At 47.5% G+C, this 20792-nt stretch overlaps 1 protein-coding gene across 1 annotated transcript in view; it reads right to left on the bottom strand.

The window, feature by feature from the left end:
• Window positions 1-20792, bottom strand: part of Tom40 (Translocase of outer membrane 40) — a 72880-nt gene that overhangs the window by 17963 nt on the left and 34125 nt on the right. Inside the window, exons 3-4 of the mRNA XM_068364086.1 lie at window positions 10899-11046; window positions 4649-4886 (exon numbers count right to left, since the gene is read on the bottom strand). Coding sequence (XP_068220187.1) covers window positions 4649-4886; window positions 10899-11046 — 386 coding nt within the window. The remainder of the gene's footprint in view (window positions 1-4648; window positions 4887-10898; window positions 11047-20792) is intronic.

Raw genomic sequence — 20792 nt, 5'->3', positions numbered from 1 at the left:
GCTGTTCTCTTGAGGTACAGCCTCAAGCTCCTTACTGGGCATAGTAAGAGATGGTCTGGGTCATCCGTTACAGTACAGAGGCTAGAAATTCGGAAGGAGTCGAATCAGGGATCCGCTACTCCCGGGTTAAGAGTCTTAGCAATAAACTCAGGGACGAAGCTGAATGTTACCTTCCCCCATTCTCTTGAATGGGCGATGTCATATGAGAGACCATGAAGTTCGCCGACTCGCTTGGCCAAGGCCAAAGCTAGCAGGAACACCGTCTTCCAAGTTAGGTGGCGATCTGATGCCTAGCGTAATGGTTCATAGGGAGGTCTCTTAAGAGACCTAAGAACTCGAACCAAGTTCCATGGGGGAGGTCTCACTTCCGACTGAGGGCAGGTAAGTTCATAACTCCGTATGAGTAGAGAAAGTTCTAGCAATGAAGAAATATCCATTCCTTTCAGCCTGAAGGCGAGGCTTAAGGCTGAGCGATGGCCTTTCACTGCCGAGATTGATAGACGCATTTCTTCATGCAAATTCACGAGGAACTACGCTATTGCTGGAATAGTGGCATCGAGTGGAGAAATACCCCTTCCACGACACCAACCACAGAAGAGTTTCCACTTTGCCTGGTAGACAGATGCGGATGACTTTCGCAGATGTCCAGACATTCTAATCGCAACTTGTTGCGAAAATCCTCTTTCAGAGAGGAGATGCAGGATTGTCTCCAGGCGTGAAGTCGTAGTGAAGCTACGGCTTTGTGGAAGATGCTGCCATGTGGTTGTTTGAGTAGATTGTGTCGTGGAGGGAGTTCTCTTGGCGGCTCCGTTAGGAGTTGCAGAAGGTCCGGGAACCATTCTGTGTGATGCCATAGCGGAGGGTCATTGAAAGATTGACCAATGTTCTGGTCTTGTTGGGTACCCTCCTCATCAGACAGAACGGGGGAAAGGCGTAAACGTCGATGTTGTCCTACCGTTGTTGGAAAGCATCTTGCCAGAGCGCCTTGGGGTCTGGGACTGGGGAACAGTACAATGGGAGCCTGAAGTTCAGGGCCGTTGCGAAGAGGTCCACAGTCGATGAACCCAACAAAGTCAGGACTTTGTTGGCTAATAGATGATCCAAAGACCATTCGGTACTCACTAACTGAGATGCTCTGCTCAGGTTGTCGGCGAGCACATTCCTCTTGCCTGGAATGAAGCGTGCCGATAGTGGCATCGAGTAGATTTTGGCTTATCTCAGCTCTACTGCTAGATGGGATAGTTGCTCCAAAAAAGTACCTTCTTGTTTGCTGATGTAGGCCACTACTGTGTTGTCGTCGCTCATCACCACCACAGAGTGACTTGCCAGGTACTGTTGGAACTGTTGAAGGGCTAGAAAGACGGCCTTCATCTCTAGGAGATTTATGTGGAGGTACTTTTCTGACTCTGACCAGAGGCCTGAGGTCGTGTGGTGCAGCACGTGGGCCCCCCACCCTTTTTTTGAAGCGTCTGAAAACAGCATCAAATCCGGGGGGAAGGATGAGAAGATCCACTCCCTTTTGTAGGTTCTCGTCTGCCACCCACCACTGGAGGCCCGTCAGTTTCGCATATCCCATGGGGATCTGGGTGTCCGGGGAGTCGTACGCTTGATTCCACCGAGACATGAGTCGCTACTGGAGGGATCTCATCCTGAGGCGAATATCGGGAACTAGACGGGCCAGCGATGAAAGGTGACCGAGGAGACGTAACCTCGATTGGACTGGAAGTTCTTCTCGTCTGAGAAAAGGTCTTGTGACCTTCCTCAGCCTTGCTATCCTGTCGTCTGATGGGAAGGCTTTGTGGAGAGTAGTGTCTATAATCATGCCTAAGTATACCAGTCTTTGAGAGGTAAGCAGGGAAGACTTCTCAAGATTTACCATGATCCCCAGATCTTGCCAAAGTCTCAGAAGTTTGTCTCGGTGTTGAAGAAGGGTTGACACCGAGTCTGCTAGGATTAACCAGTTGTCCAGATAACGGAGGAGACAGATGCCAATCCTGTGTGCCCAAGATGATATTTGGGTGAACACACTGGTGAAGACTTGTGGTGCTGTGGGAAGACCGAAGCACAGCACCTTGAACTGGTATTTTCTATTGTCTAGGCTGAATCTCAAGTACTTCCTTGAAGACGGATGAACTGGGATCTGGAAGTACGCGTCCTTTAGGTCCAGTGCACATGAAGTCTTGCAGTCTTACTGCTAATTTGATCGTGTCTGCCATCTCCATGCTGAATGGAGTTTGTTTGACAAACTTGTTCAGAGCTGAGAGGTCGATGACTGGTCTCCAGCCTACAGACACCTTCTTTACAAGAAAGAGTCGACTGGAGAAGCCTGGGGATCCATTGAGGACCTCTTGGAGAGCACCCTTTTTCAACAGGGTCTGGACTTCTGCCCTAAGGGCTTGCCCCCTTGCCTATCCCATGGCAAGAGAGTTCAATGACACTGGATTCGTCGTCAGGGGAGGTAGAGATGTTATGAACGGGATGCAATATCCTAGACTGATCACGGAGATTGTACAGGAATCGGCCCAGAGTTGCTTCCACCTGTTTGAGCAACTTTGTAGGCATCCCCCCCCAATGTGGAAACGCAGGGGGGCTGCCTATCCTAGCGTTTGCAGCCTCGGCTGCTCCTTCTAGGATTTTTGCCTACCCTGGAGAACTTTTTGCTTCTCTGTTCTTTGACAGGAAAGGGCTTAGACACCATCGTCTTCGCTGCTGTTGTCGTCGTAGTGGTCTTGGCTGGACGGGACTGCTGTGGTGCTGGAGGCTTATAGGGCTTGGATGTTAAAGCCCTATGAAGGAAGGAGTCTTGATGTGACTTCTTCCACCTCTCAGCGGCATGTTCCACATCCTTAGGCTCGAAAAGAACAGACCCCTCCACGGAGGAATGTCTGAGCCTATTGATCTCGGCGCTAGGGACCTTCTGGTGGAATCTCTCAGCTACTGCATCCCGAAGTTCCAGGATGGTATTTGCCCACAAGTTCAAGATTTGGTGGGCCAGAAACTCGATCGTGCGAGTACCTGAGAAGGAAGGTTTCCATAGCTTTCCTGGTACGTTCCTTGGAGAAATCCTCAGAACGTATCAGGATACTTAAGGTCCCCAACCAGATATCGAGCCACGAAGTAGCTTGCACAGCACACTTCGCGACCTTCTCCTGATTGAGGCTCTCAGCCGAGAACGAGACCTGTCAGTTGGAGAGTCTCTCAAGAGGGATTCCCCTGGTTAGCTCTTCCAATGAGGATCTCGCAGTACCTCCTCTACTGTACGCCAGGAGGTGGGAGGAGCTTGATGGTGGCACCAGAACGGTTGGAGGAGGACATCTTGGAGAGCTGCTGGGAGATCTTGTCCCTGGTACTCTTTACCCCTTGAGACCAGGGTAGAGCTGCACTGGTCTTAGAGGGCTTTTGAGTACCAAAGACGTGGTCTAAAACTGTGTCTTTGCCCTCTCGAGGAGGGATCACTGGGTCAGAAAACCCATTGAGAGTCCTCTATTAGTCAGAACTTGCCAAAATGCATGTTCTGACTCTTGCTGGTCTCCACCTGTTGTAGGACTTGCAGCGAAGTCTCCTTCTATCCCTGAAGGCTCTTCTTGGGGAGAATCGCAGACATTCCCTCAGTGGCTAGCTGGCTCCATCCTAGCCCTAGTGGAGGACCTTTGCATGTATTATGAGAAGTATTAGGTCCATTATCTGTACACCTGTTATCTCAATTTTATTATATATTCATCTCTCGGGAACCGATGGTTAAACGATCTGCACTACTACTCGACGGCTCCCCAAAGAAAGCCGTTTGAGCAGGAGCTTCCCAAAAGGTCGGGAAGTGGAAGAAGTCTTGGGTTTCTTTTGCTTTAAAAAGACCTTCTAACAAGAATTCCGCTTAGACTTCTTTCACCGACGCCCATACTTTTCCCACTTGGAGGCAGACCACTCCCAGCATATAATACATACAGGACAAAGGCGGTGGGAATCAACATCCACCGCAGACATGAAGGTGCCACAGGTGTGGCCCTCTAGACCAGGGCAGGTATGCATGGCCGGTAGAAGAACTCGGCGCGCACACACTGAAAAAAAAGAAGACGATAAAACAGATTAATGGCAATACAAAACAATGGAGAGGAGGAAGAGCGGTAACAATCGTTCTTCATCCGAGCCAAAAGCAAAGTGAAGCACAGTCACAGGTATGTGAGTGAGAGGGATAGCCGGCTACCCCCCTATCCACCCCCGCTAACTAGCGGGATGGGTAGTTAACCCTCGCTAAAATTCTGATGGCTCATGCTTTCAGCTTCACCAAAAGTAATACCACTATAAATGGCATTACTTGTATTCCAGTTACAGAACAAAAAGTTTTCCTATGTTCTAGATTATGATTTTACCAAACAGTACTGAATAAGTTTAATGGGTTATCTTCAGTATTGTATTTACGTGTTCCGACTTATGTCAAAATTTGACTTACACCACGACAAGAACAAATCTCCAACATAAACCTAGGAATACCTTTATACCATTATATTTTCAATTTCCTGATCCATTGTTTTCTCTATGACAAGCTACTTAAAACTCAAACCAATAATGCTCAACAAAAATATAAGCAGTTAACTTGAATTTCAAATGACCTTGATAAGAAAATTACTTTTTTACAAATACAGTAGCTTACCGGAATATCTTCCTGCTATGGAGTAAACAGCAATGTGTCCTCCAGGAACCTGAGAACCATACTGGTACGCTAACTCTGTGCCCAACGCCAGTTTTTTCGTGACTTGCTGAAGGTAATGCGTGACTGCGACCCCAGACCCATTAATTATATCAATATTTCCCAACGTAAGTGACCCGGTAAAGTTGGAGCCCCGCCAGTCTGTAGTCAACTGGGTAGCTTGCCATTTACTTTGCTGGATCTGAAATCAACACAGTGAGACATTAGGACATTTCATTTACTCAATAACTTTAATATTTACATGTCTTTCTTATCGACCATCCAACAAGACAATGTACAGTAATAAATTTCTATGAATACAAAATGGAAAAAAATCATTTGCTATATTATGGGTTGCATAAAATATTAAAGATGTATGATGTATCTTCACTATTTCATAAAATAGGTTTGGAAATCAAAATTTATTCTGTCACAATAACAGTCTTTCACAGTATTTTCACATCCTTCCTTAATGGTAATCTACATCATAATCATCAGTAGCCTTTTACAAATATCTAATGACAAATATCTAGCCTGTTGACCAATTACTACTGGAGTAAAGCTTAAAATTAGAACTAAATTTTCTTTGTAAATGAACTAAACTTACAAAAATTATTCTTTACTTTGTTTTCTTTTTAATTTCCTATATAGTATATACATGTTCTTAAAAAAATATGCATATACTGTATATCAAGAGCCTACTGAATATTGGCAAAAAAAGAAATAAAGATATAGAAAATTGCTGAAAAGATACAATAAACTTACTTTATACCATTGTCTATTATCTTACAATGAAGTTATTTATATTGATACCTTATAGCCATAATACTCTAATATTTTAACTGAAAATAAAATACTGTATCACTACCAACTAAATAAAATTTTGATCTTCAATTCTTTTGTACTTTTTATTCGTTTACAAACAAGAAACATTATCAACAACTTAATCTAAAAAAAAAAAAAAAAAAAAAAAAAAAATTATAAAATTGATGCAAAAGTAACTACAATTTACCATCAGGAGTTACATTTCTTTTCAATTCTATGAGATATTATATTCAACACAGCTGATACGGAAGGGCACCAAATTTAAAATGGATTCTCCCACTGATGCTATGTCTCCACAGATCACCAGCTTTACCTTACTCTATCTTTTTTTCTATTTCTCTCTCAAGTTTAGATTAAGCTTACTGAGATCCAATTTACCGAGCATTTAACATATTGCATGAGAACGTGACATTCAATATAGCAACACAAAAGATACCAATTAAACCATGACAAATTCGTAGATTTGTATTTTTCCTTAACTAATACAACCCTGACTAATACAAACCTGGAGTTATTTATTCAAGGATATATCTTTCGGCAAAAGCTAGAAGGTAGCCAATTAGAGATTTGGTGCGAGGTGGCATCCTACCACGAGTGAAAAACTAGTCACTTTTTCTTTGCAGGCAGGACTTATTGGGGGGCAGTTGATGGCGGGATAATTTTTTATAAATAACTCCAGGTTTGTATTATTTAGTAAAAAATACAAATTATCTATGTATTTGTAAATTACTTGTTCACCAGACTAACAAACCTTCCATTATTTATTTAAGTATGACTCACCCTAAGGTCGGTGGATAAGTCTGACTACTGGCATAGTCATTGACTCAGGTTTCCCTAGTACAGTATTAAACTGTAACCGAGGGAAACCTTGCCACCTCGCTTATCAATACTAAAGAGTATGATAGCGGACTGAGCAAAGTGGATGAGAGATATAACATATGAATGTCTAGGTAAAAATGTTCTAAATAGGAATAAAGACAGACGTTTCCCACGAATACATCGTGGGAAGACATCACAAGTTCTAGGTCTAGGAGTTTGAGGATGTTCTAGGAGTTTGTAACCGAGGGAAACCTTGCCACCTCGCTTTTCAATACTAAAGAGTACGTTAGCAGCCTGAGCAAAGTGGATGTGAGATATAACATTTGAATGTCTAGGTAAGAATGTTCTACATAGGAATAAGGACAGACGTTTCCCACGAATACCTCACGGGAAGACATCACAAGCTCTAGGCCTAGGAGTTTGAGGATGTTCAATGACCTTATAGATCCAGGCTGGAACATAGTTTTTAGAGATCCTCCTTTTAGTTCTACCCGAGCTAACGAACAATGATGGTAGTCGAAGTCGGGTTACTGCTATGTGCTCAAGGTAGTACCTCAAACTCCGTACCGGGCATAGTAACCATTGATCTGGATCATTGGTTACAGAATGTACTCTTAACCTGAAAGGGTCCAAATCTAAGATCCAGTATCCCAGGATTTTGAGTCTTAGCGATAAACTCAGGGACGAAGCCAAGAGTCACTTCCTCCATGCCCTTGAATGGTTGACGTCGTATGAGAGACCATGAAGTTCACTGACTCTTTTAGCCAACGCTAAAGCAAGTAGGAAAACAATTTTCAAAGTGACATTCCGGTCTGTTGCACGACATAAAAATTTGCAGGGAGGTCCTGTCAAGGACTTAAAAGACACGAACCACATTCCAAGGAGGATGTCTTATCTCTGACTGGGGGCAAGAGATCTCATAACTTCCTAGTAGAGAAAGTTCCAACGAGGAGGAAAGATCCATTCAATTCAGTCTAAAGGCTAAGCTAAAGGTTGAGTGATAGCCTTTCACCACCTAAACAGAGGTGTTTTTTCCTACCGAAGATAAATTCGATGAACTTCTTAGGGAACGAGAAATTCCTGCTATCTGCAAGATAGCCTTCCTTCTAGCTGCCCTCAGGCCCTTCGATCAGGGTAAAGCCACACTAGTCTTAGGAGGCCTCTGAGTACCAAAGATCTGGTCAGGGACCATTTCTTTGCCCTCCAGGGAGGTCATACCAGGATCCGACAAAATATAGACGGCTCTAATGCAGGCTAAGACCTGCCAAAAGACGTGCTCAGAGTCCTTTCGTTACCGTTTTGAAAGGAAGTTAGGACTAGCCACTCTTGGGAGGAATTCTTTGTCCGTGTGCACATCATCATTTACCTCCAAGCATTAGTCCATGGAAGCCTGGGGTAGGTCGAAGTCGTCAACCGTATCATGAGAAGGAACCTGCCTCAAATTCCTGTCTGTATGGCTCCTTAATCTTAGCATTCTTAGGGACCGTTTTAGAGTCCTTTGACTCTTTCAGTGGAGTAAAATGGCTATCCAAGATCTAGGTTTTAGGAATAGCTTGCGGTTCCCTCAAAATGCCAAACTTAGGGACACGAGGTTTGGCGGGAATTACTTTGGGAGATCCAAGATCTCTGTTAATGCAGGGTTGAACAAGGTCCACATGAGGAGGAATATAGATTGCCTTCTCCTTCCTATATCCAGAGATTAGTCTGTGGAAATTCCTACCTGGAGTTAGCGGAAGTCGTTGCAGACATGGATCCGATACCGAAGAAATCTGTGCTGAGACGCTACTCAGGACTGAAATTTTCCTTGGGTCTAATTGTTCATCAATTTGAGGGAAAGCCGAGGATACTCTCCCATGAAATATGTGAGGGATCCCTGACTTGAGATGGACAAGGCTTAGGTGGAAAGGCAAAACCAAAGGACTTTTGTAGGTCTGATATCATACAATGAAGAAAGCTTTCCTCCTTTTGAAAGGTCTGAGGTTACTTTACGAAGACCAGGCGGTGGGGAACGTCTATGAATTGAAGGAAGTTCAGATGTTCGAGGCGCCTTAGTAGAGTCTGCAGCATAGAGAAATATTCCTCAGTTATTCTAAGGGGTGTTTTAGGAAATATAAGGGAACAACCGCAAACGTAAAGGAACGTGATTCCGCTATAGGAGCTAGTAAAAAAATTTGTGCCCCTTGTTACCAGACAAAAATATATTTTCTATACATTTTACTGCAAATAAACAGTTACAAGGAGAGAGAGAGAGAGAGAGAAAGAGAAGAGAGAGAGAGAGAGAGAGAGAGAGAGAGAGAGAGAGAGAGAGAGAGAGAGAGAGAGAGAGAGAGAGAGAGAGAGAGACTCTCTCTCTATCTGTGTGTGAAATTAGGCGAATTACTCGTGAAAACATGAGAATCACTCAGAAACGCGAGCAATTCACAAGCAAAACTTCTGAAACACGAGACCAAAGTTAAACGAGAAGCAGGAAGCCCTACAGGAACCTGAGGAACTGCAGGACAACTAACACTTTCCACAGGTGACGATAGAGGTCTCAGAACCAGAGCAACTGGAAGCGTTGGGTCGGCGATCGTTTAGCTAAAGCACCCCAGGCCACAAACGGAACAGGGGGCAACTTAGCAGAATCCACAACAGAGATTTGCTCAGTGGAATGTCCTTTAACAGTCGGTGTTTGTCTGGAAGAACGCCTGGAATGTCCCGCAACCAAACATGAGCGTTTCGTTAATGATCTTGAGCGTTCAGCCCACGATCGTGAGCTTCCCGTTCATGATTGTGAGCGTCTTGCTCATGATCGTGAACATTTTGCTCGAGAACATGAATGACTAATTCGTGAATGGGAGCGTCGGGAACGTTTAGCGTCTTCCTCTTGAATGTGAAGGGGGCCCTCACTATCGTGAACGGGGCCCTCGCAATCGTGAACGCCGACCCTGCAAACGTGACCATCCCATGAACTCGTAAAAGTGACCGTGAATTTTGCGAACATGAGCTTAAATCTCATGATACTGAGTTTATAGCTCGTGATCTTGAACTCTTTACTGTATTATAACAACTTCGGAAAGAAGAACGCCGAGACCGAGATAATCTTGTCTCATGAGCTGTAAGCCCTGGAGTTAGGACGCCTTTGTGAAAAAGAGCGTTGAGATCATGATAACCTTTGATCTTTTATGTTAACATCGGATATTCGAGAACGACATCCTGACCAACCAGAAAGACAAGGTAATGAGTCTCCCCACACCCCAGCAATCTTTGGAACAGAATAAATTCTGTTCTCATCATTGGATTGCCGCGAATGACATCCTGACCAATCAGGAAGACGAGGTGATGAATCTCGCCCCTGCGATCGCTGATCAGATTAAATTCCAATCTCATCATTGGATTGCCGTGAACAACATACTGACCGACCAGGAAGACAAGGTGATAAGTCTCATCCCTGTGATTGATGAACAGAAGCAGGGTTGTCTACCAGAAGACCGCCTGCTGCAGCACCAGTAAGAAGGAGGTTAGCCTGTGAGCTGAAAACATTCCTAAAGGGAGAAACAAAGGTCTGTAATTTAGGAGACAACAGAGCCACCAAATGACTTGAAGACTCATCGTAAGCGCTTCCTTCGTAAAGGGGAGGAGAAATCCCCAAAATCGGCATAGCTTGTAAAACATCTGAAATAGAGAAGGGCACCTCAGCGGCAGAAGGAGAAGTTGTTTCTCTAGACCAATAACACACCAAAATCCTTGAGATCACCCAGAAGTTAAAGGGACTGCGTTCCTACACGGCCGTTCCCTAGAGGAAGACGGCCGAGAAGGAGCTTTGGAAAGAGGTGTAAGAGAGTGCAAAAGAGGAAACTCGCAATCGTTTCAGCTCAGAGTTAGATTCTGAGAAAGAGCGATCGCACTTAGCCTTCTTCTTCCTGCGTCTCCCAAACTTCTCCCAACGGTAGGCAGGCCACTCCCTACACTCGTCACATGTAGAGTCTTGCTCGCCACGATGCTCTCTACATGTTGAACACAAAGAAATGTGGGTCGGTGTCCACCAACGACATGAAGGAACCGCAAGAACAACCTTCGTAACAAGGGCACATTTGCATGAGATCGTTAACCGAGCACAATCACACCTGAAAAAGAGAAAGTATGCGTAAGATGAGCACAAAACAAAAATGTTCGTCAATGTCCATGGCAACCATGAGGAGGAGGAGAGAGGAGACATCCGCTCTCTACAAGCCAAATAGAAAAAGTGACTAGTTCATTACTCTGTGAGTATATATACAGGTGGCTGGTACCACTAGCCACCCCCTACCCAGGCTCTGGGTAGGGTTGTCAACTCGCACCAGAAGTCTAACTGGCTACCTTCCAGCTTTTGCCGAGATATATATTTAAATAAATAACGTAAGGTTTGTTAGATGGAATAATTATAAATTACAAAATTACACTACTGTAAAAAAATTTGTATATATGATCTATTTCCTTCAAGATAAACAAGAAAAATGAATGGAATTTTTCTTTAAAGCTGATTAACATGAATTAATAACAAAGTACTGTAATACGAAAAGAAAACCTCCAACTTATATGACGACCTTACCTGTGCAACAAACTTCGTTTTAATATTAGCAGATATTTGGTGAATTATGTTAGCATTGAGGTTACCTGACGGATCAATATCCCCAAGCATTACAGGATATGCCTCTGTAGGGGATACCTGATTTGTTCCCACAAAAGTTGCGCCAAATCTGAGGACATAAGGAAAACTTTATCTAAAGTCTGAATTACATTCATGAGTTATATTTCTATATTCATGGTGGGTCATAACTCTGATTTACATCGAAAAGCAAAAATTAGAACAGGCTTGAGTTAAACAGCTAGGTGAGAAGAGACCAGTGCAAATAGATGAAAAAGTAAATCTTGAAATAAATACAATATAAAACTGAGCTGAATAAATGTCATGCAGAACTTTCAGTACTACCGACAGTCGCTCCCCCTAAACATAAATTAACGAATTTGTAGATAGTTCATATTTTTTCTAACTATCTAACATAAGTCTTTTACATAGAGATATCAGCAAATAGGGAGCACAGCAGTTAAAACTTTTATAACGAGGTGTAAACAGGTGGCCAGTAATTACCTGGCCGGGAGCTGGGAAGCCCCAACCTGCTTTCCTTGCTCACCGAGTAGTCACTTTGCAGCTACGATTTTCTAGGGGGTGGGTGATGGTAGGAAAGTATGAGTAAAATACTCAGGTTTGTATTGCTAGGAAAAATTCAAATTATATCTAAATTCACCATTTCTTCCAGTACAAATATGACAAATTCGAAGATAATTTGTATTTTTCCTAACCATACAAACCTTAGCTATTTACAATAGGGTTACCTTTTAGCGTAGCTGAAATGGCGAGCCATTAGAATTTAACGAGGGTGTATTACCCCCGCGCTAGTTAGCGGGGGGGGTAGGGGAGTGGTAGCTAGCTACCTCTCCTCCCCCTCACACACAGGTGAATACTCACTTTCACTTAGAGGTAGGACTTGTCTTGGGGGACAGGGCTGGCGGGCAAATATGTGTAAATAGCTAAGGTTTGTACGGTTAGGAAAAATAAAAATTATCTTCGAATTTGTCATTTGTTCCGTAACCGGAATACAAACCACGCTATTTACAATAGAGTGACTTACCCCTTAGGAAGAGTGGAAAGTCCTCAGCCATACTGGCTTTGGCTTTACCCGGGGACTCAGAATCCGAGTGAGTCGCACTCGAGAAAAGGAGTCCCTGCACCTCACAAGTTCCTTGCTCCGCAAAGAACCATGTGGCCTACGTAAGCTTGTGTGTGAAGGAAGAAGTGTGACCCGTCCTAGGCAGTTGACCTGGAGTTCCAGAAGGAACTCTTGGGTCTGGAACTCTGGGTTAGGACGTTCCCAATACCACCTCGTCAGGGTATGGAGGACGCGACAGTATTGACTCAATACTCGGAACACAAGGAAGCATGGTTTACCTGCAGAGGTTCGAGGTCAGCTATGCAGAGACCAGGATGCTGCTTCCCCGTAGAGGGGATGATGAAGAAAGAAGTAAGGGCCAGACATACTTCTTTCGTTCATGCAGACTAAAACCTGATAACAATGCCCTCAACCTTCTGCTACCTGTCCAAAAAGGAGCCTGAGGTTAGACCAGCTGTTGTGTAGCCACCACAGAGCGATAGAAAACGTATCGAGACTCCTGTGGGTCACGCCCTGCAGGAAGCGGGCTGCGAAGGTCATTAGACGCTTCCAGACTCCAGCTTGTAGCACCTGCGTCACAGAGTAGTATTACTCGAAGGCGAAGGACGTTGCGATGTATCCAACATCGTGGTGTAGGGCGACGTGATGGGGGAGGGTCTGGAGACAGGTCGAGATGAATGTCCTTGAGTCCGGGCTGAAGAGGTATACTGGTGACTCTCCCCCCATGTCCTCATAGTGCTCCCAAATCGGCTGCAACTGAGGACAAACTGCAGCTGTTCCCAGCGCTAACCTCTCGATTCCTTTACTGGCAAGAAAGAGAAGGTCTTGGGACATCAGACACAGAATGGAGACTCGAAATCTTGAATGAATCGGACCGAAGGGCCGGGACCCTCAGATTCTGAGTCTAGCCAACAACTCAGGAGCGAGCCTGAATGTTGCCTTCCCCTCTTCCTTAGAAAGGGGGGAGTAGTAAGAGACCAAGAAGATTGCTTACACACTGGCCGTGGCCAGAGTGAGCAGAAGACCCAAGGCGGAATACAATCCGAGGCCTGTCGTAAAAGGGTCTTGAGAAGATCTCTTAAAGGACTAAAAGTCCTAGCCATGCTCCAAGTTGGAGGTCTTCCTCCGACTAGGGCAGGGACGATCGTAGCTTCGCATGAGCGAGGATAGATCCAGCGGGCAGGAAAAAGTTATTCCTTTAAGCCTGAAGGTCAGGGAAAGGCTGAGCGACAGGCTTCATTGCCGAGAGCGGAAAGGAGTTTCCTCCCGCCGAAAGGCAATAAGACCGTTATTGCTGGAGAAGAGGCCTCAAGGGAAGAGGTATATCTCCCACGGCACCAACCACCTTAGACTCTTCACTTTGCCTGGGAGACCCCTGTGGATGACTATCGCAGATGACGCGACCTCCGTACCGCGACTGTAGCGGGTTGTCTCTTCTTGAGGAGGAAGCGTAGTGTCTCCAGGCATGAAGCCGAAGCGACGCCCCGGTTCGGGAGAGATGTCACAGTGTGGTTGCTTGAGTAGTCTGCGCCGTGGGAGAAGCTCTCCCGGGAGTTCCGTCAGGGGAAGCAGAGGGTCCAGAAACTGTTCTGCGCATAGTCCCAGTGGAGCTCTCCCATTGAAAGGTTGACAGACAATCTGGTCTTGTTGAGACCCATTGTCCACAGACAACAAAGAAGGGAAGACGCAGGCGTCGAAGTTGTCCCACCATCACCGGAATGCATCTTGCCACAGTCTCGGGGTCTGAGACTGGGGGGAAGAATAGCGGAAGCTTGAGGTTCCAAGCTGTCGCGATCAGGTCCCCCAGACCAGCACTTGCTGGTTACCCAAGGTCAAAGACCCCCAGGTACACTCTCTCTACGAGGCTCTGCTCGGATAGTCTGAGAGAAACATTCCCCTGCCTGGAATGAGAGAGCCGATGGTAGTATTGAGAGAATCTCAATCATCCCGGTATCTCTACTGCAAGATGTGAAGGTCTGAAAATGCGTCCCCTGCTGGTTAGAATGAAGTCGACGCGCAACGGGGCGACTCGGCAGGAGCTGTAGGATCTGAAGAGGGGCCAGACCAAGGCCCGTAAGCCTGCCTGAATGATGGAGAGGTATCCTTCAGGTCTTGACCATAGGCCTGGACCGGAACATGGCCCCCCCCCCCCTTTCCTTTGACGAGTCCGAGAACCGATTCAAGAGTGTGGGGAAAGGACGAGAATATCCACTACCATCAAGAGGCTCCATAGGTCAACACCCATTGCAGGTCTAATAGTTCCGCTGGTCCCATAGGGCCAGGGAGTCCGGTTAAACATTGCCTGAAGCCACCGGAACTTGGATCGCCCCACATGGAACTTATCCTGAGGCGACCGTTCGGACTATAGACGGGTCAAAGAGGAAAGGAGAACTAGGGAACGTTCCAGGGTAGGGCTGAAAGCTCTGCTTGACTGAGAACAGGTACTGCGTCTCTCCTCAGTCTTGCCACAGTCAACCGAAAGGAAGGCTCGGAGGATGTGGTAACAGAATCTGGCGTCCCCAGGTGGTCACCCATCCAAGTACCAACGTTGCTTAACCTCGCTGGACGGACGTGAAGCGGGGTTTCCAACATGGTAAGGCCGTTGACTCAATATCATGGCCAGATACTCCAGATGTTGAGGCAGAGGAAGAGAAGGCTCCAAGCAAAATACCATGAGCCCACACTCATGGTAAGCATCTGGAAGCTTGTCCCGGCGCTGAAGAAGGTCGAAACCCGAGCCTACCGGAGTTGACCAGCCCTCCAAACAGCAGAGGAGGCGGAAGCCTGCACCTGAGCGGCCAAGAGGAAGGCAGGGAGAGTTCTCTGGGGAAACAAACCTGCTATGCCACGGCGGGAGAGCCACACTGCATCATAAGCAGGAATACTTGCAGTCTAGGCTGAATCCGACGAGCACCCTGGAAGATGGATGGAATGGAAACTGAAAGTACCCGTCCTTCCGATCCAGGGTTTAAGGAGTCCTGTCGCCTCGTTACCAGTCTGATCGATTCTGCTGGTCTACGCTGGCCGAAGTTTGTTCGACACTGCATCATAAGCAGGAATACTTGCAGTCTAGGCTGAATCCGACGAGCACCCTGGAAGATGGATGGAATGGAAACTGAAAGTACCCGTCCTTCCGATCCAGGGTTTAAGGAGTCCTGTCCCCTCGTTACCAGTCTGATCGATTCTGCTGGTCTACGCTGGCCGAAGTTTGTTCGACAAACTTGATCAGGGCTGAGAGGTCAACTATGGACATCCCCTCTCAGATCCTTCCTTACAAGAAAGGATCGACTGAGGGGGCCGGGGGTGAAGCCGTCGATGATCCTAAGGAAGACCTTCGCCTAAGGTATGGATCATTCTGCCCAACCGGGCAACTCTGCTGACGCTATGGCATAGAGGTTCAGAGACACTGAATTCGCTGACAGAGACGGCAGGCGCGATATCCTTGGCTAATCACAGAGATTGTGCGGGAATGGGCATCGGGAAGCTGTCATTCGGATGAGTAACCTTAAGCATCCTCCCAGCGAAAAACCTGCAATCCTAGAGTTCGTGAACTCCTTTTAGGACTATGCCCCCCCGGGGGAGTCTCCCGTGCCATCTGTTCCTGACAGGAGGAAACTGCAGTTGGACACCTTGTCCCAGTTGTCGTAGCCGATAACTTAGGCCGACGTGGTTGAAAGAAAAGGGCGCTGGAGCCCTGCAGAGTCTGGAAGAAAGCGCCTTGGAGGAGTGAAACCGGAAGTCGATTTACTCCGCACAGCAGCTGTCTAAGTCTCTGTCCTTGGGCACAAACAAACTCTTCTCAAGGATGGAAGGGTGTCTGAGGTCGTCGACCTCCACAGATGAGACACCCGAAGGAAGCCCTCAGTCAGCGCGTCCAGATGGTACAACATTGAGCTTGTCCGCAAATTAGATACTTAACGACGAAAGGCCAAGGTGCCTGAGCTCGAGAGGAGGAAAGTACCCTTGATCTTCCTGTAGCTTCCTTGAACCAAACCTCGGGCCGTAACCGAGGAGGGAAAGAACCTGGTAAGCTCCCAGAGGAAGAGGTAAGCAGTCACCCCTTGTCCGATGGAGAAATCTCGAACGGAAAGCCCCCCGCCAAAAATCCTTCCAGGGAATGACGGGGAGGGGCTAACCCAGGTTCAGGAATAGAGGAGTGTTGCTCAGATCTCCCTTAAGGTTCTCCTATTCTTGCAAGTGCCATGCTCTGTATTTACGGGGTGAGACAGTGTTCTGGAAATACGCTCCAGAAGAACTCGCCAGGCTGGTCATGCTGCGAAAACCCCATTGGGAATCGTGGTTGCAATTGCCCTGAAGCTCGCGCGAATTCCTGGTGGTCGGCGAGCGATAACCCATAGACGAGCAATGGATACTGCAAGAAATAAGCCGACATTTGTGCGAAGAAACAATGTAGGTTCGCGCGATGGAAAAACCGTTGGGTCGCGCGTGGGCGAACATTGGAGAGCATGAGCGTAGACGTGCAGGCAAGTGGGCGTGTGGGCGCGTAGGCGAGTGGTCGCGCGGTTGCACGGGCGAGCGGTCGCGCGGGCGCGCAGGCGAGCGGTCGTGAGGGTGGGCAGGTGGATGAGAGCGAGTCCGAGGCGGCGAACGCAAGCGTTAGCGCGATGGCGAGGAAACGCACTGCCGCGTGGGCGAGGAGGACCGCTGGCGATATGGATCAACAAGCGATCGGTGGTGAGCTGGTGAGCGCTAATGCGCAGGTTGGCGATGGCGCGTTGTGTTATGCCGACACGAAGGTCGAGCAGTATGCGCAGGTGAGCGATCGTGTGTTGGCGAGCAGTATGCGCGAAGGTGAGCGATCGCGAGCAGTGATCAGCATGCGCCGGGTCGCGCGATGGTGATCAGTATGCGCAGGGTCGCGCGATGGTGATCAGTATGCGCAGGGTCGCGTGATGGTGATCAGCATGCCAGGGTCGCGCGATGGCAATCAGCATGCGCAGGTAGGCGGTCGCGCGATGGCGAACAGCATCTACAGGTGGGCGATCGCGCGATGGCGAACAGCATACGCAGTTGAGGGTCGCGCGATGGTGATCAGCATGCGCAGGGTCGCGCGATGGTGATCAGCATGCGCAGGGTCGAGCGATGGTGATCAGCATCCGCAGGTGTGCGGTCGCGCGATGGCGATCAGCATCCGCAGGTGTGCGGTCGCGCGATGGCGATCAGCATCCGCAGTTGAGGGTCGCGCGATGGCGATCAGCATCCGCAGTTGAGGGTCGCGCGATGGCGATCAGCATCCGCAGTTGAGGATCGCGAGATGGCGATCAGCATCCGCAGTTTGAGGGTCGCGCGATGGCGATCAGCATCCGCAGTTTGAGGGTCGCGCGATGGCGATCAGCATCCGCAGTTTGAGGGTCGCGCGATGGCGATCAGCATCCGCAGTTTGAGGGTCGCGCGATGGCGATCAGCATCCGCAGTTGAGGGTCGCGCGATGGCGATCAGCATGCGCAGGTGAGCTAGTAGCTGGCGAACCATGTTCCTTCAGAAGTGTTGGAGAACGTTGGCGTGCCGGCTGTAACACACGTGGGCGATCCGGAGATCGCTGGCGAGGTGATGATTGCTGACGAGCTGATGATCGCTGGCGAGTTGATGATCGCTGGCGAGCTGATGATCGCTGGCGAGCTGATGATCGCTGACGAGCAGAAGGCTACGCGTGGAAGCCTGCGCAAAGAAGAAGAGTCCTGGACCCCGACCTGAACCGAAGTTCTAGATCGCGAGGGCGCACAGGGCGCGTAACAGGAACCAACAGGAACCGCAGGGATGATCATCTTGAAAGCGCTGATGAACAGGAGAGCGCTGATGCGCAGAAGAGCGCCTGTGTGCTCACACTGAGCAGGAGCAGGAGAGAACACAGCAGAAGGGCGTGCAGGGAAACCCTGACACGCAAGAGAAGAACCCCCGTGGGGGCAACCCTTTGCCCCGAAGGGATCGTTGTCCGCCGGGAGACTGATGTCCGTCGGAAGACCGCTGTCCGTCGGGAAGACCGCTGTCCGTCGGGAAGACCGCTGTCCGTCGGGAAGACCGTTGCCCGTCGGAAGACGAGATCAGACTGCTGTCCATCTGCACCAAGGCGGAAGATCGAGAAAAAGGAGTTGTAGGCTGCAAACGGAGATCCAAAAAGGCGCCTCAAGCACCCTTATAGGGGGATGAGAGGCCCTTACGACGAGGCGGATGGTGGGCCTTACGGCGAGGGAGGCCAACAGCAACAGCAACAGCAACAGCAACAGAAGAAACCTCCAAAGAGGAGTCTCTATGAGTGTACTCTCTCGCGAACGAAAGAGAAACACTTCGTGGAAGAGACTGGTCAGCCAGTGACCTAAAAGGAGCAATCCTCCAAAGAGGAGCTCCTGCAGTTGCCCAGCCCCTTGAGCGAAACTGCAGGTGCGACCGCTCAGCACCAAGAGCATAGTCGCATGAAAAAAAGGCAAGAGAAGAACCCCCCAAAAGGGGAAAAACTCAAGCCTGGACAGGAAAAACTTCCCTCGGAAGGAAAGTTACCCGCCCAAGGAGGCAAGCCTCCTGAGAGTTCTAAAATGAACTGGAGAGCTGTCCGTCGTCACGGGAGTACTACCAGTAGAAGGAGACACGCCCCTAACGAAAATACAAGGGGGGAGGCAGCAACAGCCGAATCCCCAGGACTCAACCAGACAGCTCACACCGTTGCTATATAACGGAAACGAACTAGATCGGTAACTGTAAAAAAATAAAACAAATAATATTAGTACACATTCATTCCCCCGGGAAGGCTCCGAAGAGGAATCCCGAGGGAAAGGAACAAGAATTACACAACAGGCACGTGCCCTCACAACCACTTACACTCGCGGAAGGAGAGCTGTAACCAAAACAGAATTATAACAATTATAATTATGTAACTATGTAATTATGTAATTTAAAAATGAATGAACACTAAAGAAAGAACGAAAACCCCGAAAGGAATCGTTCTACAAGCTGAAAAACAAAAAACAACTACAATTAGATTCATAACTAATTGAGACAAACGTACGGCGTAGCAACCCCCCACACGGAAAGGAAGCTAGGCTACAAGGGCGTAGTAACACGTAGTAAAAGGGTGAACGACCTCAAGAGAGAGAGAGAGAAAGACATAAGTCAAACTCGATCGCCACCCATAAAATTACGCCGTGGTGGCCTAACTGCCGAGGCCTCCACGTAGATATCGTACACTACACACACAAATCTGAAAAGGAAACTTACTTATTTCTATACTCAAATATATATACAAACATGAAAACATGTTTACATATATATTGAGTAAATGAAAAGTAAGCGATTAAGTAAAGACAAAACAAACAAACAATGGCTGCCAAGAGAGGACCAAGACAGAGACGTCTGTCACAGTCCGAGCCAAAAGTGAAAGTGAGTATTCACCTGTGTGTGAGGGGGAGGAGGGGTAGCTAGCTACCACTCCCCTACCCCCCCGCTAACTAGCGCGGGGGTAATACACCCTCGTTAAATTCTAATGGCTCGTCATTTCAGCTACGCTAAAAGGTAACCCTATTGTAAATAGCGTGGTTTGTATTCCGGTTACGGAACAAATAAACCTTTATCCTTTACATACGAGACTCATCCTTAGGTTGGAGGAAGGCCCCTTCCAACTGGCTGGAAACGTACAGTATCCCGTTACTAACAACTCGGACAATTTTTTTTAAGTGGTGCAGACTTATGGTTCCTTTACATCTCGTGTACCAGTGCTTTGGCAATGACAGCAGATCCATAGCCCATGCAACAAAAGGATGCGGATCAGAAAAACTGTTTTGAAGCAACAAGATATGTGTATATGAATGGGTTTCCCTAGTTACCAGACAATCTCCTTAGTAAGAAGTTTGTGGAATGACACTCTATACCAAATACAGGTGGTTGTCAAGTTTCTGGGGGAACGTTTCGACGACTTCTTTTTCTTCGTGTCGTATCGCACCCACTGAATCTCACTCCAACTAACACACTCAAAGCACGTATACGATGGCGAGCACATCCTGCCCCTACAGGAAGAGCAAAGGGAGTGAGGGTCCACTTCGGGCTTGGAGAGGAACGCTCCACACGACTTTCCGGCTCTAGGCCCAGGACAACGGCTGATTTGCTCCATAGCACACTACCACAAGACACAGGAACGAAGGGAATCAAAGGGATACACTTGGAAAGCACAAGGAAGGGTAGTGAACACACAAGAACACAAGGGATAAGCACAAAGCTACCACGCAGTAACCACGCGGGACACACGAGGCGGAGACAAAGGGTCGAGAGAGACGAGAGCGACGTGAGGGTATGGTATCACGTCGCGACCAGAGAACTTACTGACTCACGAGACCCAAGCGGACCTCGACCTAGCTCAAAGGCTACCCTCGGGGCACGTTCTCTCACTCCCGGGTTAGCCCTCCATAGAAAACGGGTATAGGGTATACTACACTAAACTCTGGTCGGTAGAGAGGAGATCACAGGTAACTCCTAAGAAAGTAGTTCGAGGTAAGTATTCGTGTTGGAACAAACAGGTAGTTGTCGAGTTACCACCAAGATAGGGACCATGAGACATGATGTAATTCGATCTGGACGTACTTTATGTAGAACTTAAGAAGTAAAGTTTCCGTAGATTTATTACACTGTGTCTTCGTCATATTTTATCATTATTTTCTTTCTGTATATCATTATTTCATTATGTTGGTTCATAGGATATCATATAATATATTAAAGCATTTTTGTAATCTATTTTACAATTTCAGAAGCATTTTAACAATCAACAATTA

This window comes from Palaemon carinicauda, chromosome 41 (assembly GCF_036898095.1).
Source record: "Palaemon carinicauda isolate YSFRI2023 chromosome 41, ASM3689809v2, whole genome shotgun sequence".
Lineage (NCBI taxonomy): Eukaryota > Metazoa > Arthropoda > Malacostraca > Decapoda > Palaemonidae > Palaemon > Palaemon carinicauda.
The sequence above is the reverse complement of the archived record's forward strand: the minus strand, read 5'-3'. Positions and strand labels throughout refer to the sequence as shown.